The 27,804-nt window shown below is 48.8% G+C and overlaps 1 protein-coding gene across 2 annotated transcripts in view; it reads left to right on the plus strand.

The window, feature by feature from the left end:
- Positions 1-27,804, plus strand: part of LOC140110392 (T-cell antigen CD7-like) — a 56,799-nt gene that overhangs the window by 12,150 nt on the left and 16,845 nt on the right. The window contains exons 2-3 of one of the 2 annotated variants that reach the window (XM_072132218.1): positions 2,620-2,812; positions 11,685-11,740. In XM_072132218.1, the coding sequence (XP_071988319.1) occupies positions 11,695-11,740 (46 nt within the window). In that variant the 5' untranslated portion in view covers positions 2,620-2,812; positions 11,685-11,694. Of the gene's footprint in view, positions 1-2,619; positions 2,813-9,780; positions 9,869-11,684; positions 11,741-27,804 lie in introns of those variants that run through there. The other variant, XM_072132219.1, reaches the window with a different exon arrangement.

The following is a 27,804-nucleotide window of genomic DNA, read 5'->3' on the forward strand; positions in this document are numbered from 1 at the left end:
CGAGCCTCACTAGCTATGCTATTAAGAGCGACGCTATCATAAGTCATCTTGTCTCTGGAACCTCCCCTATCCTGGGACCTCGTGACAGCATTGAAGTCCCCTCCAAAGACCACCTGCCGACTTGTAAAAAGGTAGATCCTCATAAAGAGACACTTCCTGTCCCACTTGGACTGGGGACCATAGATGTTAATTAGGTGAAGTTCTTGTCCCTTCATGAGGACATCCAGGATCAGGCACCTCCCCATTTCCAACTCAATAACTCGTCTGCATTCTACCGGTGCGGTAAAAAGGACCGCCACTCCGCTATACGGCTCGGCCGCAAGAGACCAATAGGAAGGTCCGTGTCTCCATTCCCTCTTAGCTTTAAACACGGCCGCCAAATCTGGCAGCCTGGTCTCCTGCAAAAATAAAATGTCGGCTTCAACGCGGCCGAGAAAATCAAAGGCCGCAAATCTAGCCGCATCTGATTTAATGCTGGCGACATTAATGGACGCCAGCGTCAACTGAGTGGGTGCCGCCATCATGAGTGATTGAGTTAGACGGCTTTTTTCTTACTAGTGTGACAGACCTTCAGCTGCCCCTGGTAGAAAATCAGGATTCTGTCCCGCCCAAGAAAGGCTGAAGAAGGAATGTGGGCGACTGTGCCGCCTGAACACTTCAACTTCATCATGAAGGTCCAGGCCCCAGACCAAATGCCAAATTCATCGCGGTTTTTCTGAGGTACCTGTACAACCTCACCATAACGACTGAGCCAAGTCATGATGTCCATGCAAGAAAGTGACTCGTTACGGGAAGAACGGTCACCTTCTTGACTGTGTTTTGGCGAGACACTGCCGGCTCGTTCTTTGCCAGCTCATAATTCGACCAGAAGAGCTCTAAGCCCTCCGGCCGGACAAAGCTGACATCAAACTCCGGAGTACCATAAGGATGTATCAGGGCAAAGATGTCACTAGCCCTGAAGTTCATCTTCAGGAGGAGCTCCACCACCCTTGACCTGGGTGGGCATGCGTCACTGCCCCTCCAGCGAAGACGAACCACATTCCTACGGGCAGCTCCGGGCCCGGTTGTGGGTAAAGACCATACAGTCTCTCCCCCCCTTTTCTCTTGGAAGGCTGCCAGGCCATGCCTGTCTGTCCAGAAGGACAGATCAACATCTCTCCCCTCTACAGTGATTGACTTTTCCCCTCTCCTGAGAGCCTCCAGAAGACGCTGCGGCAAAACGCTATCCCCAGAGCCGAACCACCCAGCTTTCCCGCACAGTCACTCAGCTTTCCAGGAGGAGCACTCAGGCTGATGTTACTTGCCTTGATCTTCTGTGAACCGAAGACCTTGTGGCTTCCCTGGGTCTTGGGGGTGGCAGCCGAGGTCACATCGCTCCGGGCAGATCTTCTCACCCCTTCTGCTTTGGCCGGTAACTGGCTTCTCCTGCCCCCCGCCGGCCTGGTCCGGGAGGCAGAAGCCTGGGATTTTCCTGCAGGATTCATCCCACAGAACCCACTCCCTCCCTGGGGAGGAGAGAGCAGGCCTGGGTGGATGGAGATTGCTCCAGGTGGTGCAGGAGCTCAGCAGCAACAACCACACCCGTCAGCAGCACACAGCAGAATGAGAATGCACGAGCTATTATACCCCAGAGCTGCACAAGCTATTATACCCCAGAGCTGCACAAACTATTATACCCCAGAGCTGCACAAACTATTATACCCCAGAGCTGCACAAACTATTATACCCCAGAGCTGCACAAACTATTATACCCCAGAGCTGCACAAACTATTATACCCCAGAGCTGCACAAACTATTATACCCCAGAGCTGCACAAACTATTATACCCCAGAGCTGCACAAACTATTATACCCCAGAGCTGCACTCACTATTATACCCCAGAGCTGCACTCACTATTATACCCCAGAGCTGCACAAACTATTATACCCCAGAGCTGCACAAACTATTATACCCCAGAGCTGCACAAACTATTATACCCCAGAGCTGCACAAACTATTATACCCCAGAGCTGCACAAACTATTATACCCCAGAGCTGCACTCACTATTATACCCCAGAGCTGCACTCACTATTATACCCCAGAGCTGCACAAGCTATTATACCCCAGAGCTGCACAAACTATTATACCCCAGAGCTGCACAAGCTATTATACCCCAGAGCTGCACAAACTATTATACCCCAGAGCTGCACTCACTATTCTGCTGAAGATTTATCATTGTGAACAGAGTTCTGATGAATCCACCAGTTGAGATGTGGGGTCAATACTTTTTTTGTATTGTTTTTCTATAGTTTGGCAGTTTTATTGCACTTAAAGTTTGTACCACAAATAATGGATGAAATGTTTCCATCTTTCCTGGTAAGTTGCGCCTCATGACTAATTATAATTGGAAAAATATATTATTGAAAGAAACCAAGTGCAAAAGATGTCAGAAACATCCAAAACCGATCAAATATCAATCAGATAGAAAACTACAGAGGAAAGAAAATAACAAAAGGAATTTATAAAAAGTAAAAAAACATTTTCATGACAAAAAAATCTAAAACACAATAAATAATCGTCCTAAAAAAATGTGAAAACTTCAAATGAATTTTTTTTTAAATTAAGTTTTAATACAATTAGAAGGTTAAAACAAAGATAAGAAATTACAAAGACTCAGAATGGCCGCGGGTGAAGACTTTTACACCTCTAGGAAGGATGTGGTGACGCGGAGATGTGAAGACACAAAGTAATGATTGTACGAGGAGAGGAGCCCCCCAGGAGCCGCGCGGACGCCCCACGTACCTCCAGCTACTAGCGAAGACCCTGGGAACAGGTAAGTGATCGGGATCATCCGTCTGTATATAATATACTGAGATATCCGCATATAGTAACAATACAATCATGAAAGATAATAATTTCCACCCATAACACATGGACTCCTCCGGGGTTACTGGACGGAACCACATTGCACTGTAATTGGGTTCATCAGAAGCAGTGGGGAGGACGGGTCACTGAGATACAGTTCTTACATTTGTAGAGCGGCTTCGCTTTCCTTCCATTATACACGCATTATATCCTCTAGTAACAGAATGATGGGGGTCATCCTCTATTTCGCGGGTTTACCGTCTACTGTTCTAGTAGTAAAGATGGAATTGATGAAAGAAAAAAAATTACAGGAATTGTAACAAAATATGAAAACATTTTCTAGAATGTAAAATAAAGTATAAAACATGTAAAAGTAAAACAAAAATGTAAAGAATTAAATTCTAAAGATGTTTATATATTTATACAAATGCTCGGAGTCATTTACAGTAAAAGGAAGTAAATTAGTAAATGACCCTGTTTCCCCAAAAATAAGACCTGGTGCCCCCGGGAGATGAACTTGTATTCCGTAGTTTAATGTTTAAGGCGACATAAATCTTCACCGTGCAGAGAGCAGAGCGAAAGGAAGGGCCTGCCGAGAAGCCGCTGCCACACATATACATATAACTGGTACATATACACATACATATCACTGGTACATATACATATCACTGGTACATATACATTTACATATAACTGGTACATGTACATACACATAGTACACCACACATATACATATCACTGGTACATATACATATAACTGGTACATATACACATACATATCACTGGTACATATACATACACATACACATAGTACACCACACATATACATATCACTGGTACATATACATATCACTGGTACATACACATATCACTGGTACATACACATATCACTGGTACATATAAATATAACTGGTACATATACATATCACTGGTACATATACATATCACTGGTACATATAAATATAACTGGTACATATACATATCACTGGTACATATAAATATAACTGGTACATATACATATCACTGGTACATATACATATCACTGGTACATATACATATAACTGGTACATATACATATCACTGGTACAGGTACATATACATATAACTAGTACATATACATATAACTAGTACATATACATATAACTGGTACATATACATATAAATATAACTGGTACATATACATATAACTGGTACATATACATATCACTGGTACATATACATATATCTGGTACATATACATATCTCTGGTACATATACATATAACTGGTACAGGTACATATACATATAACTAGTACATATACATATAACTGGTACATATACATATCACTGGTACATATACATATCTCTGGTACATATACATATAACTGGTACATATACATATAACTGGTACAGGTACATATACATATAACTAGTACATATACATATCACTGGTACATATACATATCACTGGTACATATACATATAACTGGTACATATACATATAAATATAACTGGTACATATACATATAACTGGTACATATACATATAACTGGTACATATACATACACATAGTACACCACACATATACATATAACTGGTACATATACATATAACTGGTACATATACATATCACTGGTACATATACATACACATATAACTGGTACATATACATATCACTGGTACATATACATATCACTGGTACATATACATTTACATATAACTGGTACATATACATATAACTGGTACATATACATATCACTGGTACATATACATATAACTGGTACATATACATATAACTGGTACAGGTACATATACATATAACTGGTACAGGTACATATACATATAACTGGTACATATACATATCACTGGTACATATACATATAACTGGTACATATACATATCACTGGTACATATACATATAACTGGTACATATACATATCACTGGTACATATACATTTACATATAACTGGTACATATACATATAACTGGTACATATACGTATACATATCACTGGTACATATACATATACATAGTACAGGTACATATACATAGTACAGGTACATATACATATACATATAACTGGTACATATACATATAACTGGTACATATACATATAACTGGTACATATACATACACATATACATATAACTGATACATATACATACACATAGTACACCACACATATACATATAACTGATACATATTCATATAACTGGTACATATACATATAACTGGTACATATACATACACATACACATAGTACACCACACATATACATATACATATAACTGGTACATATACATATAACTGGTACATATACATACACATACACATAGTACACCACACATATACATATACATATAACTGGTACATATACATATAACTGGTACATATACATACACATACACATACTACACCACACATATACATATACATATAACTGGTACATATACATATAACTGGTACATATACATATACATATAACTGGTACATATACGTATACATATCACTGGTACATATACATAGTACAGGTACATATACATATAACTGGTACATATACATATCACTGGTACATATACATATCACTGGTACATATACATACACATACACATAGTACACCACACATATACATATACATATCACTGGTACATATACATACACATACACATAGTACACCACACATAAACATATAACTGATACATATTCATATAACTGGTACATATACATACACATACACATAGTACACCACACATATACATATACATATAACTGGTACATATACATACACATACACATAGTACACCACACATATACATATACATATAACTGGTACATATACATACACATACACATAGTACACCACACATATACATATAACTGGTACATACACATACACATATACATATAACTGGTACACATGCATATAACTGGTACATATACATACACATATACATATAACTGGTACACATGCATATAACTGGTACATATACATACACATATACATATAACTGGTACATATACATACACATATACATATAACTGGAACATATACATACACAAACACATAGTACACCACACATATACATATCACTGGTAAATATACATATAACTGATACATAAACATATCACTGGTACATATACATACACATACACATAGTACACCACACATATACATATAACTGGTACATATACATACACATATACATATAACTGGTACATATACATATAACTGATACATATACATACACATATACATATCACTGGTACATATACATACAACTGGTACATATACATACACATATACATATAACTGGTACATATACATACACATATACATATAACTGGTACATATACATATACATATAACTGGTACATATACATATAACTGGTACATATACATACACATAGTACACCACACATATACATATAACTGGTACATATACATACACATATACATATAACTGGTACATATACATACACATATACATATAACTGGTACATATACATATACATATAACTGGTACATATACATATAACTGGTACATATACATACACATACACATAGTACACCACACATATACATATACATATAACTGGTACATATACATATCACTGGTACATATACATATCACTGGTACATATACATATACATATAACTGGTACATATACATATAACTGGTACATATACATACACATAGTACACCACACATATACATATAACTGGTACATACACATACACATAGTACACCACACATATACATATAACTGGTACATATACATATAACTGGTACATATACATACACATACACATAGTACACCACACATATACATATAACTGGTACATATACATATAACTGGTACATATACATACACATACACATAGTACACCACACATATACATATAACTGGTACATATACATACACATATACATATAACTGATACATATACATACACATATACATATAACTGGTACATATACATACACATAGTACACCACACATATACATATAACTGGTACATATACATATAACTGGTACATATACATATAACTGGTACATATACATACACATACACATAGTACACCACACATATACATATACATATAACTGGTACATATACATATAACTGGTACATATACATACACATACACATAGTACACCACACATATACATATACATATAACTGGTACATATACATATAACTGGTACATATACATACACATATACATATAACTGGTACATATACATACACATAGTACACCACACATATACATATAACTGGTACATATACATATAACTGGTACATATACATACACATTGTACACCACACATATACATATACATATAACTGGTACATATACATATAACTGGTACATATACATATAACTGGTACATATACATACACATAGTACACCACACATATACATATACATATAACTGGTACATATACATACACATATACATATAACTGATAGATATACATATAACTGGCACATATACATATAACTGGTACATATACATATAACTGGTACATATACATACACATATACATATAACTGGTACATATACATACACATATACATATAACTGGTACATATACATATAACTGATACATATACATACACATATACATATCACTGGTACATATACATACACAAACACATAGTACACCACACATATACATATCACTGGTAAATATACATATAACTGATACATAAACATATCACTGGTACATATACATACACATACACATAGTACACCACACATATACATATAACTGGTACATATACATACACATATACATATAACTGGTACATATACATATAACTGATACATATACATACACATATACATATCACTGGTACATATACATACAACTGGTACATATACATACACATATACATATAACTGGTACATATACATACACATATACATATAACTGGTACATATACATATAACTGGTACATATACATATAACTGGTACATATACATACACATAGTACACCACACATATACATATACATATAACTGGTACATACACATATAACAGGTACATATAACTGGTACATATACATATAACTGGTACATATACATATAACTGGTACATATACATACACATAGTACACCACACATATACATATAACTGGTACATATACATACACATATACATATAACTGGTACATATACATACACATATACATATAACTGGTACATATACATACACATATACATATAACTGGTACATATACATATACATATAACTGGTACATGTACATATAACTGGTACATATACATACACATACACATAGTACACCACACATATACATATACATATAACTGGTACATATACATATCACTGGTACATATACATATCACTGGTACATATACATATACATATACATATAACTGGTACATATACATATAACTGGTACATATACATACACATAGTACACCACACATATACATATAACTGGTACATACACATACACATAGTACACCACACATATACATATAACTGGTACATATACATATAACTGGTACATATACATACACATAGTACACCACACATATACATATAACTGGTACATACACATACACATAGTACACCACACATATACATATAACTGGTACATATACATATAACTGGTACATATACATACACATACACATAGTACACCACACATATACATATAACTGGTACATATACATATAACTGGTACATATACATACACATACACATAGTACACCACACATATACATATAACTGGTACATATACATACACATATACATATAACTGATACATATACATACACATATACATATAACTGGTACATATACATACACATAGTACACCACACATATACATATAACTGGTACATATACATATAACTGGTACATATACATATAACTGGTACATATACATACACATACACATAGTACACCACACATATACATATACATATAACTGGTACATATACATATAACTGGTACATATACATACACATACACATAGTACACCACACATATACATATACATATAACTGGTACATATACATATAACTGGTACATATACATATATCTGGTACATATACATACACATATACATATAACTGGTACATATACATACACATAGTACACCACACATATACATTTAACTGGTACATATACATATAATTGGTACATATACATATAACTGGTACATATACATACACATAGTACACCACACATATACATATAACTGGTACATATTCATATAACTGGTACATATACATATAACTGGTACATATACATACACATAGTACACCACACATATACATATAACTGGTACATATACATATAACTGGTACATATACATACACATAGTACACCACACATATACATATACATATAACTGGTACATATACATACACATATAACTGATAGATATACATATAACTGGCACATATACATATAACTGGTACATATACATATAACTGGTACATATACATACACATATACATATAACTGGTACATATACATATAACTGGTACATATACATACACATATACATACACATAGAACACCACACATATGCATATAACTGGTACATATACATATAACTGGTACATATACATAGCAATTGTATACAAGAAGAAAGCGTGTCAAGACAACCAAACTATAAACAAAATATCAAACTTTATTTACACATATGCGATTTTGACAAACACTGACCAATTTAAAAATATAGCTGATTCCCTTTGGGAGCTCTTATTGTACATTCATCAACACCAGATAAGATTTGTTGTAGCCAGGGTGGTTTTCTTGGGATGACTTGGATACTTTTCATCCCATTGAGTCCTGTTTTGTGTACTTGTTACACGTTTTAAGTGTTTTTAAATTGGTCAGTGTTTGTCAAAATCGCATATGTGTAAATAAAGTTTGATATTTTGTTTATAGTTTGGTTGTCTTGACACGCTTTCTTCTTGTATACAATTGCTGGTATTTTTGTGTCTATAAAACAACCAGTGCATATTGGCTGTGCAGGACCCACACCCTTCTTTTGTGGTACATATACATATACATACACATAAGGATAACTTATAGTAATTTAACAATATCCAGAGGTCCGTTTATAACTAGGGGTCATCTCAAGTCGGGTGTTCTTAAGTAGGGGACCGCCTGTACATAGTACAGGTACATATACTTATACATACACATAGTGCAGGTACATATACATACACATACACATATACATACACATATACATATAACTGGTACATATACATATAACTGGTACATATACATATAACTGGTACATATACATATACACATAGTGCAGGTACATATACATACACATATACATATACATACACATACATATAACTGGTACATATACATATAACTGGTACATATACATATACACATAGTGCAGGTACATATACATACACATACATATAACTGGTACATATACACATAGTACAGGTACATACACATAGTGCAGGTACATATACATACACATATACATACACATATACATATACATATAACTGGTACATATACATATAACTGGTACATATACATATACACATAGTGCAGGTACATATACATACACATATACATATACATATAACTGGTACATATACATACACATAGTGCAGGTACATATACATACACATATACATATACATACACATACATATAACTGGTACATATACACATAGTACAGGTACATACACATAGTGCAGGTACATATACATACACATATACATACACATATACATATACATATAACTGGTACATATACATATACCCATAGTACAGGTACATATACATATAACAGGTACATACACATACATATACTGTACATAGTAGTGGTACATACACATAGTACAGTCTCATATACATACACATAGTACATATACATAGTACAGGCTCATATACATACACATAGTACATACACATAGTACAGTCTCATATACATACACATAGTACATATACATTGTACAGGCTCATATACATACACATAATACATATACATAGTACAGGCTCATATACATACACATAGTACATATACATAGTACAGGCTCATATACATACACATAGTACATATACATAGTACAGGCTCATATACATACACATAGTACATACACATAGTACGGGCTCATATACATACACATAGTACATATACATAGTACAGGCTCATATACATACACATAGTACATACACATAGTACAGGCTCATATACATACACATAGTACATACACATAGTACAGTCTCATATACATACACATAGTACATATACATAGTACGGGCTCATATACATACACATAGTACATATACATAGTACAGGCTCATATACATACACATAGTACATATACATAGTACGGGCTCATATACATACACATAGTACATACACATAGTACAGGCTCATATACATACACATAGTACATATACATAGTACAGGCTCATATACATACACATAGTACATATACATAGTACAGGCTCATATACATACACATAGTACATATACATAGTACGGGCTCATATACATACACATAGTACATACACATAGTACGGGCTCATATACATACACATAGTACATATACATAGTACGGGCTCATATACATACACATAGTACATATACATAGTACAGGCTCATATACATACACATAGTACATATACATAGTACGGGCTCATATACATACACATAGTACATATACATAGTACGGGCTCATATACATACACATAGTACATATACATAGTACAGGCTCGTATACATACACATAGTGCAGGTAGTTTTTTTAATACATTTTTTTATATACAATTGTTCTTTTGACATGAAGAAACTGATTTTTTTTCATGAAACCAATTTCCCCCGTAGTATCCGTGCCATGGATCGCCACTGTCTCCTGGTGCTCTGGATCTTCTTTCTTCAAGGTTTGAGCTTTTGTTTGTTTCTCAATTTGTGATGGAAAAATGTTTATTGAAGTTGTGTTTTTTTTAAATGTATTTTTCATTGAATAACTAAGCAAAGGTCGGCTGAGCGGGAGGGGCCAGTGTCTGGTGGAGACCTCAGTGGTCACCGCTCGGCTCTCGCTGAGTGGGAGGGGCCGGTGTCTGGGGTAGACCTCAGTGGTCACCGCTCGGTTCTCGCTGAGTGGGAGGGGCCGGTGTCTGGGGGAGACCTCAGTGGTCAGCGCTCAGCTCTCGCTGGGCCTGTGGCCGGTGTCTGGTGGAGACCTCAGTGGTCACCGCTCAGCTCTCGCTGGGCCTGTGGCCGGTGTCTGGTGGAGACCTCAGTGGTCACCGCTCAGCTCTCGCTGGGCCTGTGGCCGGTGTCTGGTGGAGACCTCAGTGGTCACCGCTCGGCTCTCGCTCGGCCTTTGCCTGTTGTCCGGTGGAGACCTCAGTGGTCACCGCTCGGCTCTCGCTTGGCCTTTGCCTGTTGTCTGGTGCAGACCTCAGTGGTCACCGCTCGGCTCTCGCTCGGCCTTTGCCTGTTGTCCGGTGGAGACCTCACTGGTCACCGCTCGGCTCTCGGTTGTCCTGTGGCTGGTGTCTGGTGGAGACCTCAGTGGTCACCGCTCGGCTCTCGCTGGGCCTGTGGCCGGTGTCTGGTGGAGACCTCAGTGGTCAGTGCTCGGCTCTCGATTGGCCTTTGGCCGGTGTCTGGGGGAGACCTCAGTGGTCAGCGCTCGACTCTCGCTGAGCGGGAGGGGCCGGTGTCTGGGGGAGACCTCAGTGGTCACCGCTCGGCTCTCGCTCGGCCTTTGCCCGGTGTCTGGTGGAGACCTCAGTGGTCACCGCTCGGCTCTCGCTGGGCCTTTGGCAAGTGTCTGGGGGAGACCTCGGGGGTCAGCACTCGGCTCTTGCTTGGCCTTTGCCTGTTGTCTGGTGCAGACCTCAGTGGTCACCGCTTGGCTCCCGCTGGGCCTTTGGCCGACGTCTGGTGGAGACCTCAGTGGTCACCGCTCGGCTCTCACTGGGCCTTTGGCCAGTGTCTGGGGGAGACCTCGGGGGTCAGCACTCGGCTCTCGCTTGGCCTTTGCCTGTTGTCTGGTGCAGACCTCAGTGGTCACCGCTCGGCTCCCGCTGGGCCTTTTGGCCGATGTCTGGTGGAGACCTCAGTGGTCACCGCTCGGCTCTCGCTGAGTGGGAGGGGCCGGTGTCTGGTGGAGACCTCAGTGGTCACCGCCCGGTTCTCGCTCGGCCTTTGGCCGGTGTCTGGGGGAGACCTCAGTGGTCAGCGCTCGGCTCTCGCTGGGCCTTTGGCCGGTGTCTGGTGGAGACCTCAGTGGTCACCGCGCGGCTCTCGCTTGGTCTTTGGCCAGTGTCTGGTGGAGACCTCAGTGGTCACCGCTCGGCTCTCGCTGAGCCTTTTGGCCGGTGTCTGGGGGAGACCTCAGTGGTCAGCGCTCGGCTCTCGCTCGGCCTTTGGCCGGTGTCTGGTGGAGACCTCAGTGGTCACTGCTCGGCTCTCGCTTGGCCTTTGACCGGTGTCTGGTGGAGACCTCAGTGGTCACTGCTCGGCTCTCACTCGGCCTTTGGCCGGTGTCTGGTGGAGACCTCAGTGGTCACCGCTCGGCTCTCGCTGGGCCTTTGGCCGGTGTCTGGTGGAGACCTCAGTGGTCACCGCTCGGCTCTTGTTGAGCGGGAGGGGCCGGTGTCTGGGGGAGACCTCGGGGGTCAGCGCTCGGCTCTCGTTCGGCCTTTGCCTGTTGTCCGGTGGAGACCTCCAGTGGCCACCGCTCGGCTCTTGCTTAGCCTTTGGCCGGTGACTGGGGGAGACCTCAGTGGTCACCGCTCAGCTCTCACTGAGCCTTTGGCCGGTGTCTGGTGGAGACCTCAGTGGTCACTGCTCGGCTCTCACTCGGCCTTTTGGCCGGTGTCTGGTGGAGACCTGAGTGGTCACCGCTCGGCACTCGCTCGGCCTTTGGCCGTTGTCTGGTGGAGACCTCAGTGGTTAGCGCTCGGCCTTTGGCCGGTGTCTAGTGGAGACCTCAGTGGTCAGTGCTCGGCTCTCGCTGAGCGGAAGGGGCCGGTGTCTGGGGGAGACCTCAGTGGTCACCGCTCTCCTCTCGCTGAGCGGAAGGGGCCGGTGTCTGATGGAGACCTCAGTGGTCAGCGCTCGGCTCTCGCTGAGCGGGAGGGACAGGTGTCAGTGGGAGACCTCAGTGGTCACTGCTCGGCTCTCGCTGAGCCTTTTGGCCGGTGTCTGGGGGAGACCTCAGTGGTCAGCGCTCGGCTCTCGCTCGGCCTTTGGCCGGTGTCTGGTGGAGACCTCAGTGGTCACTGCTCGGCTCTCGCTTGGCCTTTGGCCGGTGACTGGGGGAGACCTCAGTGGTCACCGCTCAGCTCTCACTGAGCCTTTGGCCGGTGTCTGGTGGAGACCTCAGTGGTCACTGCTCGGCTCTCACTCGGCCTTTTGGCCGGTGTCTGGTGGAGACCTGAGTGGTCACCGCTCGGCACTCGCTCGGCCTTTGGCCGTTGTCTGGTGGAGACCTCAGTGGTTAGCGCTCGGCCTTTGGCCGGTGTCTAGTGGAGACCTCAGTGGTCAGTGCTCGGCTCTCGCTGAGCGGAAGGGGCCGGTGTCTGGGGGAGACCTCAGTGGTCACCGCTCTCCTCTCGCTGAGCGGAAGGGGCCGGTGTCTGATGGAGACCTCAGTGGTCAGCGCTCGGCTCTCGCTGAGCGAGAGGGGCAGGTGTCAGTGGGAGACCTCAGTGGTCACTGCTCGGCTCTCGCTGAGCCTTTTGGCCGGTGTCTGGGGGAGACCTCAGTGGTCAGCGCTCGGCCTTTGGCCGGTGTCTGGTGGAGACCTCAGTGGTCACTGCTCGGCTCTCGCTTGGCCTTTGACCGGTGTCTGGGGAGACCTCAGTGGTCACTGCTCGGCTCTCACTCGGCCTTTGGCCGGTGTCTGGTGGAGACCTCAGTGGTCACCGCTCGGCTCTCGCTGGGCCTTTGGCCGGTGTCTGGTGGAGACCTCAGTGGTCACCGCTCGGCTCTTGTTGAGCGGGAGGGGCCGGTGTCTGGGGGAGACCTCGGGGGTCAGCGCTCGGCTCTCGTTCGGCCTTTGCCTGTTGTCCGGTGGAGACCTCCAGTGGCCACCGCTCGGCTCTTGCTTAGCCTTTGGCCGGTGTCTGGGGGAGACCTCAGTGGTCACCGCTCAGCTCTCACTGAGCCTTTGGCCGGTGTCTGGTGGAGACCTCAGTGGTCACTGCTCGGCTCTCACTCGGCCTTTTGGCCGGTGTCTGGTGGAGACCTCAGTGGTCACCGCTCGGCACTCGCTCGGCCTTTGGCCGTTGTCTGGTGGAGACCTCAGTGGTTAGCGCTCGGCCTTTGGCCGGTGTCTAGTGGAGACCTCAGTGGTCAGCGCTCGGCTCTCACTGAGCGGAAGGGGCCGGTGTCTGGGGGAGACCTCAGTGGTCACCGCTCTCCTCTCGCTGAGCGGAAGGGGCCGGTGTCTGATGGAGACCTCAGTGGTCAGCGCTCGGCTCTCGCTGAGCGGGAGGGGCAGGTGTCAGTGGGAGACCTCAGTGGTCACCGCTCGGCTCTCGCTCGGCCTTTGGCCGGTGTCTGGTGGAGACCTCCGTGGTCACCGCCCGCCTCTCGCTCGGCCTTTGGCTGGTGTCTGGGGGAGACCTCAGTGGTCAGCGCTCGGCTCTTGCTGAGCGGGAGGGGCCAGTGTCTGGGGGAGACCTTAGTGGTCAGCGCTCGGCTCTCGCTCGGCCTTTGCCCGGTGTCTGGTGGAGACCTCAGTGGTCACCGCTCGGCTCTCGCTGAGCGGGAGGGGCCGGTGTCTGGTGGAGACCTCAGTGGTCACCGCTCGGTTCTCGCTTGGCCTTTGGTCGGTGTCTGGGGGAGACCTCAGTGGTCAGCACTCGGCTCTCGTTGAGCAGGAGGGGCCGGTGTCTGGGGGAGACCTCGGGGGTCAGCGCTCGGCTCTCGCTCGGCCTTTGCCTGTTGTCCAGTGGAGACTTCAGTGGTCACCGCTCGGCTCTCGCTGAGCCTTTGGCCGGTGTCTGGTGGAGACCTCAGTAGTCAGCGCTCGGCTCTCGCTCGGCCTTTGGCCGGTGTCTGGTGGAGACCTCAATGGTCAGCACTCGGCTCTCGCTCGGCCTTTGGCCGGTGTCTGGTGGAGACCTCAGTGGTCAGCGCTCGGCTCTCGCTAAGCGGGAGGGGCCAGTGTCTGGGGGAGACCTCAGTGGTCACCGCTCGGCTCTCGCTGGGCCTTTGGCCAGTGTCTGGTGGAGACCTCAGTGGTTACCGCTCGCCTCTCGCTGAGTGGGAGGGGCTGGCATCTGGTGGAGACCTCAGTGTTCACCGCTCGGCTCTCGCTGAGCGGAAGGGGCCGGTGTCTGGTGGAGACCTCAGTGGTCACCACTCGGCTCTCGCTGGGCCTTTGGCCAGTGTCTGGGGGAGACCTCGGGGGTCAGCACTCAGCTCTCGCTTGGCCTTTGGCCAGTGTCTGGTGCAGACCTCAGTGGTCACCGCTCGGTTCTCGCTCGGCCTTTGGTCAGTGTCTGGGGGAGACCTCAGTGGTCAGCGCTCGGCTCTCGCTCGGCCTTTGGCCGGTGTCTGGTGGAGACCTCAGTGCTCACCGCTCGGCTCTCGCTGAGCCTTTTGGCCGGTGTCTGGGGGAGACCTCAGTGGTCACCGCTCGGCTCTCGCTCGGCCTTTGGCCGGTGTCTGGGGGAGACCTCAGTGGTCACTGCTCAGCTCTCGCTCGGCCTTTGACCGGTGTCTGGGGGAGACCTCAGTGGTCAGCGCTCGGCTCTCGCTGAGCGGGAGGGGCCGGTGTCTGGGGGAGACCTCAGTGGTCACCGCTCGGCTCTCGCTCGGCCTTTGGCCGGTGTCTGGTGGAGACCTCATTGGTCACCGCTCGGCTCTCGCTCGGCCTTTGGCCGGTGTCTGGTGGAGACCTCATTGGTCAGCGCTCGGCTCTCGCTCGGCCTTTGGCCGGTGTCTGGTGGAGACCTCATTGGTCACCGCTCGGCTCTCGCTGAGCGGGAGGGGCCGGTGTCTGGGGGAGACCTCAGTGGTCACCGCTCGGCTCTCGCTCGGCCTTTGGCCGGTGTCTGGTGGAGACCTCATTGGTCACCGCTCGGCTCTCGCTCGGCCTTTGGCCGGTGTCTGGTGGAGACCTCATTGGTCAGCGCTCGGCTCTCGCTCGGCCTTTGGCCGGTGTCTGGTGGAGACCTCATTTGTCACCGCTCGGCTCTCGCTCGGCCTTTGGCCGGTGTCTGGTGGAGACCTCAGTGGTCAGCGCTCGGCTCTCGCTGAGCGGGAGGGGCCGGTGTCTGGGGGAGACCTCAGTGGTCACCTCTCGCTGAGCGGGAGGGCCGGTGTCTGGTGGAGACCTCAGTGGTCACCTCTCGCTGAGCGGAAGGGGCCGGTGTCTGGTGGAGACCTCAGTCGTCAGCGCTCGGCTCTCGCTGGGGCTTTGTCCGGTGTTTGGGGGAGACCTCAGTGGTCACCGCTTGGCTCTCGCTGAGCGGGAGGTGCCTGTGTCTGGTGGAGACCTCAGTGGTCACCTCTCACTGAGTGGGAGGGCCGGTGTCTGGTGGAGACCTCAGTGGTCACCTCTCTCTGAGCGGGAGGGGCCGGTGTCTGGGGGAGACCTCAGTGGTCACCTCTCGCTGAGCGGGAGGGCCGGTGTCTGCTGGAGACCTCAGTGGTCACCTCTCGCTGAGCAGGAGGGGCCAGTGTCTGGTGGAGACCTCAGTGGTCACAGCTTGGCTCTCGGTGAGCGGGAGGGGCCTGTGTCTGCTAGAGACCACAGTGGTCAGCGCTCTGCTCTCGCTCGGTCTTTATTGTGGTCGTCTAGAGATAGTTTTATTATCTTACAGTAATGACTTACATGTTTGAAGAAAACCTCGAGGTCAACAAAAGAATATTTATAGAAACTAATGATAGAGCCTGACCCTGACCGCGGGGCAGCAGAAGTGTAGGCAACGTCCAGGCTCATTGCCGCTGCAACCCGGGGCCCCCCAAACACCTTCCAATAAGATCCGGGCTTGACACTCATATAGAACCCTTTATTTCTATTATCTCATGACCATAATGGCATTCAGGGGGTTAATAGTCAGTGACAGCCGATCTATAAGAATCAGGGGCAGTTATTACCCCTGCCGCCACCCCATCTACACAACCTCATTATGGGATGGAACTGCTCCTGTGCTTTGTGTCACTTCCCATGAGGACGGTGAGTCGTTGGTGTCTAGTGTTTATCTGCACACGTCTGGCCAATGTCTGGCCAATGTCTGGCCAATGTTGGAAGGAAAGTCTTCAGGCGCATGTATTAGTGTAAATTTCCTTCCTATCCGGATGGTTTTGGGCGCATTGGGAACGATTGGGTATGCATCGGGGTTCTCTTGTGGTGGCAGAAGGTTGTTGAGACATCGTAGATCTGTACTGTGAAGCGCGTGGGATTGGGGCATGTGGTGGGGCACGCGGTGGGGCATGTGGTGGGGCATGCGGTGGGGCACGCGGTGGGGTACGTGGTGGGGCACATGGTGGGGCACACAGTGGGACACATGGTGAGGCATGTGGTGGGGCACGAGGTGAGGCATGTGGTGGGGCATGTCATGGGGCACGTGGTGGGGCATGTGGTGGGGCACTTGGACCATCTTTTTATGGCTATTCTACATATCTAGTGTTGAGTGCTGAGAATGACCTATCTAACGCATCTCTTAGATTTAGGAGTTGAGCTCTGACCAAATTCAATGAATATTTTTTGACTTTTGAGAGTTTTCTTGGGGACTTACTCCTCTGGCCAGAAGTTCCTCCCCCAGACCGAGGCTTCATTGTCTGACCCTCCTGCTTCCCCTTGTCTGACCCATCCTGCTTCCCCTCGTCTGACCCCTCCTGCTTCCCCTTGTCTGACCCCTCCTGCTTCCCCTTGTCTGACCCCTCCTGCTTCCCCTTGTCTGACCCCTCCTGCTTTCCCTTGTCTGACTCCTCCTGCTTTCCCTTGTCTGACCCCTCCTGCTTCCCCTTGTCTGACCCCTCCTGCTTCCCCTTGTCTGACCCCTCCTGCTTTCCCTTGTCTGACCCCTCCTTCTTTCCCTTGTCTGACCCCTCCTGCTTCGCCTTGCCTGACCCCTCCTGCTTCCCCTTGTCTGACCCCTCCTGCTTCCCCTTGTCTGACCCCTCCTGCTTTCCCTTGTCTGACCCCTCCTGATTTTCCCTTGTCTGACCCCTGCTGCTTTCCCTTGTCTGACCCCTCCTGCTTTCCCTTGTCTGACCCCTCCTGCTTTCCCTTGTCTGACCCCTCCTGCTTTCCCTTGTCTGACCCCTCCTGCTTCCCCTTGTCTGACCCCTCCTGCTTTCCCTTGTCTGACCCCTCCTGCTTTCCCTTGTCTGACCCCTCCTGCTTCCCCTTGTCTGACCCCTCCTGCTTCCCCTTGTCTGACCCCTCCTGCTTCCCCTTGTCTGACCCCTCCTGCTTTCCCTTGTCTGACCCCTCCTACTTTCCCTTGTCTGACCCCTCCTGCTTCCCCTTGTCTGACCCCTCCTGCTTTCCCTTGTCTGACCCCTCCTGCTTTCCCTTGTCTGACCCCTCCTGCTTTCCCTTGTCTGACCCCTCCTGCTTCCCCTTGTCTGACCCCTCCTGCTTCCCCTTGTCTGACCCCTCCTGCTTCCCCTTGTCTGACCCCTCCTGCTTCCCCTTGTCTGACCCCTCCTGCTTTCCCTTGTCTGACCCCTCCTGCTTCCCCTTGTCTGACCCCTCCTGCTTTCCCTTGTCTGACCCCTCCTGCTTCCCCTTGTCTGACCCCTCCTGCTTTCCCTTGTCTGACCCCTCCTGCTTCCCCTTGTCTGACCCCTCCTGCTTCCCCTTGTCTGACCCCTCCTGCTTCCCCTTGTCTGACCCCTCCTGCTTTCCCTTGTCTGACCCCTCATGCTTCCCCTTGTCTGACCCCTCCTGCTTCCCCTTGTCTGACCCCTCCTGCTTTCCCTTGTCTGACCCCTCCTGCTTCCCCTTGTCTGACCCCTCCTGCTTCCCCTTGTCTGACCCCTCCTGCTTCCCCTTGTCTGACCCCTCCTGCTTCCCCTTGTCTGACCCCTCCTGCTTTCCCTTGTCTGACCCCTCCTGCTTTCCCTTGTCTGACCCCTCCTGCTTCCCCTTGTCTGACCCCTCCTGCTTCCCCTTGTCTGACCCCTCCTGCTTCCCCTTGTCTGACCCCTCCTGCTTCCCCTTGTCTGGCCCCTCCTGCTTTCCCTTGTCTGACCCCTCCTGCTTTCCCTTGTCTGACCCCTCCTGCTTTCCCTTGTCTGACCCCTCCTGCTTCCCCTTGTCTGACCCCTCCTGCTTTCCCTTGTCTGACCCCTCCTGCTTTCCCTTGTCTGACCCCTCCTGCTTTCCCTTGTCTGACCCCTCCTGCTTCCCCTTGTCTGACCCCTCCTGCTTTCCCTTGTCTGACCCCTCCTGCTTTCCCTTGTCTGACCCCTCCTGCTTTCCCTGTTACACGCATTGGTGGGTAGAAGTGTAACGAGACTTCGGGCTCCACCTTGTTGTATTCATCGTGGTGGCTCCGTTCCTGCCGCCCCCATAAGTCATCATCACCTCTGCCCTCCCCGGCTACACCTGGGGGCTTCCTGAGGGGTCATCACCTCTGCCCTCCCCGGCTACATCCGGGGGCTTCCTGAGGGGGTCATCACCTCTGCCCTCCCCGGCTACACCTGGGGGCTTCCTGAGGGGTCATCACCTCTGCCCTCCCCGGCTACACCTGGGGGCTTCCTGAGGGGGTCATCACCTCTGCCCTCCCCGGCTACACCTGGGGGCTTCCTGAGGGGGTCATCACCTCTGCCCTCCCCGGCTACACCTGGGGGCTTCCTGAGGGGGTCATCACCTCTGCCCTCCCCGGCTACACCTTTGGCTTGGGGCTTCCTGAGGGGGTCATCACCTCTGCCCTCTCCGGCTACACCTGGGGGCTTCCTGAGGGGGTCATCACCTCTGCTCTCCCCGGCTACACCTAGGGGCTTCCTGAGGGGTCATCACCTCTGCCCTCCCCGGCTACACCTGGGGGCTTCCTGAGGGGTCATCACCTCTGCCCTCCCCGGCTACTCCTTTGGGTGGGGGCTTCCTGAGGGGGTCATCACCTCTGCCCTCCCCGGCTACACCTGGGGGCTTCCTGAGGGGGTCATCACCTCTGCTTTCCCCGGCTACACCTAGGGGCTTCCTGAGGGGTCATCACCTCTGCCCTCCCCGGCTACACCTAGGGGCTTCCTGAGGGGTCATCACCTCTGCTCTCCCCGGCTACTCCTTTGGGTGGGGGCTTCCTGAGGGGGTCATCACCTCTCATAGGGTCTTAACTTCTTACGATCAGACACTTGCAAGCAAAGTTTTCCTCCAGTTTCACAGAAATCTCACATAATACCATGTTTCCCCTAAAATAAGACATCCCCCAAAAATAAGACCTAGTACAATTTTGTTCCAGCTTAGAAATATAAGGCCTCCCCTAAAAATAAGACCTAGTGGCAGTCATAACAGCAGCTCCCCCCACTCATACATTAGTATTAGGAAATCTTTTAGATGCTGCAGAAGGTTGTGACATGGGGAAGAATTCATGGCATTAACCCTTTCACGACCCGTGACGTAATAGCACGTCACGGGTCGGCCGCGGGTGCATGGAGAGGGCTCACGCGCTGAGCCCTCTCCATAGCCGGTAAGTCTTTGCTGCATATTTCACCTCGATCGCCGCCGGCAATGCTGCCGGCGGCTTCAAAAGGATGGCGGCGCGTGGGCGAAGACCCGAGGCTACTTCTGGTTAACCCATGCATTACAATGTGCTATCAGCACATTGTAATGTATGAGTAGTAAAATCCCCATATACTGCCATACTGTAGTATGGCAGTATATGATAGGATCGTGCAGACCCCCTAGGGTTAAAGTAGCCTAGGGAGTCTGAAAAGTACTAAAAATAAAAATAAAAAAAAGTTAAAAAAAAAAAATTATAATAAAAAACCCTAAAAACTCAAATCACCCCCCTTTCCCTAGAACTGATATAAATATAAATAAACAGTAAAAAGCATAAACACATTCGGTATCGCCGCGTCCGAAAATGCCCGATCTATCAAAATATGATAATGGTTTTTCACTGCGTTTAATCCCGTAATGGAAAAACGCGCCCAAATTCGAAAATGGCACTTTTTTTGTCATTTAAAAAAATTAAAAAATTCTATAAAAAGTGATCACAAGGTCGAACAGTCCTAAAATTGATAACATTGTAAACGTCATCAAAATCCGCAAAAAACGACACCACCCACAGCTCAGTACACCAAAGTATAAAAAAGTTATTAGCGCCAGAAGATGGCAAAATCCCCCAAAAAATTTTTGTACAGGAGGTTTTAATTTTTTTAAATGTATGAAAACATTATAAAACCTATACAAATTTGGTATCCCCTTAATCGTACCGACCCAAAGAATAAAGTAGACATGTCATTTGGGGCGCTCAATGAAAGACGTAATATCCAAGCCCACAAGAAAATGGCACAAATGCGTTTTTTTACCAATTTCACTGCATTTAGAATTTTTTTCCCGCTTCCTAGTACACGGCATGGAATATTCAATACCATCTCTATGAAGTGCAATTTGTTACGCAAAAAATATGCCGTCACACAGCTCTGTACATGGAAAAATAAAAAAGTTATGGATTTTTGATCATGGGGAGTAAAAAATGAAAATGAAAAAACAAAAAAGGGCAAGGTCCTGAAAGGGTTAAATGGCTGATGTGCTGCAAATGTGATCCCAGCAGCCGCCTGGATAAGAAGGGTCATTTATGGGAAGTGATTTTACTAAACATTAGAGACCGGGGCCAATGATTCTAATAGAAATGGAGTCACAAGAAATACAAATTCAGAGTTTGGAGAGTTATTATGGGGGGTTTGTCAGAGAAGTAGATTTTTTGTTCAATGATAAATGTAAATTCTTGTTCATGGAAAAATAAGAATCCCCTGAGAATAAGACCTGGCGCCTCTTTAGGAGCAAAAATTAATATAAGACACTGTCTTATTTCCGGGGAAACAGGGTATCTACAGCCGCTGACGTGAACCTGTCCAGTGTCCTGCATTTCCCAAAATACGTCTGGAGCTACAGGGTAACAGCAGATTCGTTACCAGAGCTTCATGGAGCCAATGATGTGTGGAGCGAGGGAGATGCAATACCACACACAACCTGCAGACAGTGGGGGCGCTGTTCCAGTTAAATCCTCAGTACAAGGTCCGTGTATGATTATATGAAGAATTACACGATCATGGAGAATAGGGAACCCCCACCCCCTGTGAGCCCCTCTCCTCCCTCTGTGACCCCCCCTTCCCCCCCTGTGACCTCACTCTGTGAACCCCCTCCCCCACCCTCTGTGACCCCCCCCCTCTGTGACCTCACTCTGTGACCCCCTCCCCCCACCCCCTGAGACCCCCTCTCCTCCCTCTGTGACCCCCCTTCCCCCCCTGTGACCTCACTCTGTGACCCCCCACCCCCTGTGACCCCCTCTCCTCCCTCTGTGACCCTCCCCCTGTGACCCCCTCCACCCCATGACCCCCTCTCCTCCATCTGTGACCCTCCCTCTGTGACCCCCTCCCCCCCTGTGACCTCCCTCTGTGACCCCCTCCCCCCCTGTGACCTCACTCTGTGACCCCCTCCCCCACCCCCTGTGACCCCCTCTCCTCCCTCTGTGACCCCCCTGTGACCTCACTCTGTGACCCCCCTCTCCCCCACCCCCCGTGACCCCCTCTCCTCCATCTGTGACCCTCCCTCTGTGACCCCCTCCCCCCCGTGACCTCCCTCTGAGACCCCCTCCCACCCTGTGACCTCACTCTGTGACCCCCTCCCCCACCCCCTGTGACCCCCTCTCCTCCCTCTGTGACCCTCCCCCTGTGACCCCCTCCCCCCCATGACCCCCTCTCCTCCATCTGTCCCTCTGAGACCCCCTCCCACCCTGTGACCTCACTCTGTGATCCCCACCCCCTGTGACCCCCTCTCCTACCTCTGTGACCCCCCTCCCCCCCCTGTAATCTCACTCTGTGACCCCCCTCCCCCACCCCCTGTGACTCCCTCTCCTCCCTCTGTGACCCCCCTCCCCCCCACTGTGACCTCACTCTGTGACCCCCCTCCCCTACCCCCTGTGACCCCCTCTCCTCCCTCTGTGACCCCCCTGTGACCTCACTCTGTGACCCCCCCTCCCCCACCCCCTGTGACCCCCTCTCCTCCATCTGTGACCCTCCCTCTGTGACCCCCTCCCCTACCCCCTGTGACCCCCTCTCCTCCCTCTGTGACCCCCCTGTGACCTCCCTCTGTGACCCCCCCTCCCCCACCCCCTGTGACCCCCTCTCCTCCCTCTGTGACCCCCCTCCCCCCCACTGTGACCTCACTCTGTGACCCCCCTCCCCTACCCCCTGTGACCCCCTCTCCTCCCTCTGTGACCCCCCTGTGACCTCCCTCTGTGACCCCCCCTCCCCCTCCCCCTGTGACCCCCTCTCCTCCCTCTGTGACCCCCTCCCCCCCACTGTGACTTCACTCTGTGACCCCCCTCCCCTACCCCCTGTGACCCCCTCTCCTCCCTCTGTGACCCCCCTTCCCCCCTGTGACCTCCCTCTGTGACCCCCTCCCCCCCTGTGACCTCACTCTGTGACCCCCTCCCCCCTGTGACGTCCCTCTGAGACCCCCTCCCACCCTGTGACCTCACTCTGTGACTGCCTCCCCCACCCCCTGTGACCCCCTCTCCTCCCTCTGTGACCCCCCTCCCCCACCCCCTGTGACCCCCTCTCCTCCCTTTGTGACCCTCCCCCTGTGACCCCCCCATGACTCCCCTCTCCTCCCTCTGTGACCCTCCCTCTGTGACCCCCTCCCCCCCTGTGACCTCACTCTGTGACCCCCTCCCCCACCCCTGTGACCCCCTCTCCTCCCTCTGTGACCCCCTCCCCCCCTGTGACCTCACTCTGTGACCCCCTCCCCCTGTGACCCCCTCTCCTCCCTCTGTGACCCCCTCCCCCCCTGTGACCTGACTCTGTGACCCCCCTCCCCCACCCCCTGTGACTTCCTCTCCTCCCTCTGTGACCCCCTCCCCCACACCCTGTGACCTCACTCTGTGACCCCCCTCCCCCACACCCTGTGACCCCCTCTCCTCCCTCTGTGACTCCTGTGCTGTGGTGCTTCGTGCTGCTGTACGTGGACTCATGTGCTGTGGTGCTTCGTGCTCCGGTACGTGGACTCATGTGCTGTGGTGCTTCGTGCTCCTGTTCGTGGACTCATGTGCTGTGGTGCTTCGTGCTCCTGTACGTGGACTCATGTGCTGTGGTGCTTCGTGCTCCGGTACGTGGACTCATGTGCTGTGGTGCTTCGTGCTGCTGTACGTGGACTCATGTGCTGTGGTGCTTCGTGCTCCGGTACGTGGACTCATGTGCTGTGGTGCTTCGTGCTGCTGTACGTGGACTCATGTGCTGTGGTGCTTCGTGCTCCGGTACGTGGACTCATGTGCTGTGGTGCTTCGTGCTGCTGTACGTGGACTCATGTGCTGTGGTGCTTCGTGCTCCGGTACGTGGACTCATGTGCTGTGGTGCTTCGTGCTCCTGTTCGTGGACTCATGTGCTGTGGTGCTTCGTGCTGCTGTACGTGGACTCATGTGCTGTGGTGCTTCGTGCTCCGGTACGTGGACTCATGTGCTGTGGTGCTTCGTGCTCCGGTACGTGGACTCATGTGCTGTGGTGCTTCGTGCTCCGGTACGTGGACTCATGTGCTGTGGTGCTTCGTGCTGCTGTACGTGGACTCATGTGCTGTGGTGCTTCGTGCTCCGGTACGTGGACTCATGTGCTGTGGTGCTTCGTGCTGCTGTACGTGGACTCATATGCTTTGGTGCTTCGTGCTCCGGTACGTGGACTCATGTGCTGTGGTGCTTCGTGCTCCGGTACGTGGACTCATGTGCTGTGGTGCTTCGTGCTGCTGTACGTGGACTCATGTGCTGTGGTGCTTTGTGCTGCTGTACGTGGACTCATGTGCTGTGGTGCTTCGTGCTCCGGTACGTGGACTCATGTGCTGTGGTGCTTTGTGCTGCTGTACGTGGACTCGTGCTGTGGTGCTTCGTGCTCCGGTACGTGGACTCATGTGCTGTGGTGCTTCGTGCTCCGGTACATGGACTCATGTGTTGTGGTGCTTCGTGCTCTGGTACGTGGACTCATGTGCTGTGGTGCTTCGTGCTGCTGTACGTGGACTCATGTGCTGTGGTGCTTCGTGCTGCTGTACGTGGACTCATGTGCTGTGGTGCTTCGTGCTCCGGTACGTGGACTCATGTGCTGTGGTGCTTCGTGCTGCTGTACGTGGACTCATGTGCTGTGGTGCTTTGTGCTGCTGTACGTGGACTCATGTGCTGTGGTGCTTCGTGCTTCTGTACGTGGACTCATGTGCTGTGGTGCTTCGTGCTCCGGTACGTGGACTCATGTGCTGTGGTGCTTCGTGCTCCGGTACGTGGACTCATGTGCTGTGGTGCTTCGTGCTGCTGTTCGTGGACTCATGTGTTGTGGTGCTTCGTGCTGCTGTACGTGGACTCATGTGCTGTGGTGCTTCGTGCTGCTGTACGTGGACTCATGTGCTGTGGTGCTTCGTGCTGCTGTACGTGGACTCATGTGCTGTGGTGCTTTGTGCTGCTGTACGTGGACTCATGTGCTGTGGTGCTTCGTGCTTCTGTACGTGGACTCATGTGCTGTGGTGCTTCGTGCTCCGGTACGTGGACTCATGTGCTGTGGTGCTTCGTGCTCCGGTACGTGGACTCATGTGCTGTGGTGCTTCGTGCTGCTGTTCGTGGACTCATGTGTTGTGGTGCTTCGTGCTGCTGTACGTGGACTCATGTGCTGTGGTGCTTCGTGCTGCTGTACGTGGACTCATGTGCTGTGGTGCTTCGTGCTGCTGTACGTGGACTCGTGCTGTGGTGCTTCGTGCTGCTGTACTCACTGATCTGCAAAGTGTGACACTACACGGCGGCCTGAGAACAGGAAGGTAAGAAGCGAGCGCGAGCGCGGACACACGAGCGCAGTAACCACAGACCACACGAGGAGACACCCTCACTACTCCATCACTACAGAGGTTTCTAATCGACCTACATACAGCGTGTGACGACTCTGGACCCGACACATCCACCAATAACCACGGACAGCCATGAATGACTGCAATACCGAGGATCCCCTGTGGAGGCGCTGCAGGGGAACCACAAAGATTCTCAAGTCTCTACTCTGTCCCATAAAGGAAATGTCCCATCACAATCCATCCTGATAAACTCATAGACCCCGGCGTGGCATCCGTGACATCTCCTTATATCTGTTATTCGTGGCCTCCTTCCTTCTAAAGTCATTGGGGGTCATTTACTAAGGGCCCGATTTGTGTTTTCCCGATGTGTTACCCGAATATTTCCGATTTGCTCCGATTTCCTCTGAATTGCCTGGGGATTTTGGTGCACGCGGCGGAAATCGGGGGGCGTGGCCGAACGAAAACCCAACAGATTCGGAAAAACCGCCGCATTTAAAAAACAAAAAGTGTCGCAGTGCTTGCACTTACCTTCACCAGGAATAGGCCGGTGTACTCCAGTGCGTTCCGATGCTCTTCAGCGCAGCAGCACCACCTGGTGGACGTCGGAGGAACTGCCTTAGTGAATCGCGGCCGGACCCGAATCCACCGCAGAGAACGCACCGCTGGATCGCGAATGGACTGGGTAAGTAAATCTGCCCCAGTGTTTTAATTTGTGCTAATGAGCCTGAAGCAAGGGAAGGGCTGCTCATTGTAACAGCCTATGAATCTGCATAACTGAAGGGTTCTGGTTACATCCCCAGAGCCTTTAAGGCTCATTAGCATAATTTTCACCGTTGATTTTAGATGTAAGGAGGCCATGGATATCTAATAGAAGTCACAGGGTCTTTGGTTCATTACGATGGATGTTAAGGGTAGATTTTCTTTAATGTTGGTCATAGCCCCACCCCATTACCCTATAAAAAGGGGCGGGGCGGGTACTTTTCCAGG

The sequence above is a fragment of the Engystomops pustulosus genome, unplaced genomic scaffold (assembly GCF_040894005.1).
Source record: "Engystomops pustulosus unplaced genomic scaffold, aEngPut4.maternal MAT_SCAFFOLD_272, whole genome shotgun sequence".
Taxonomy (NCBI): Eukaryota; Metazoa; Chordata; class Amphibia; order Anura; family Leptodactylidae; genus Engystomops; species Engystomops pustulosus.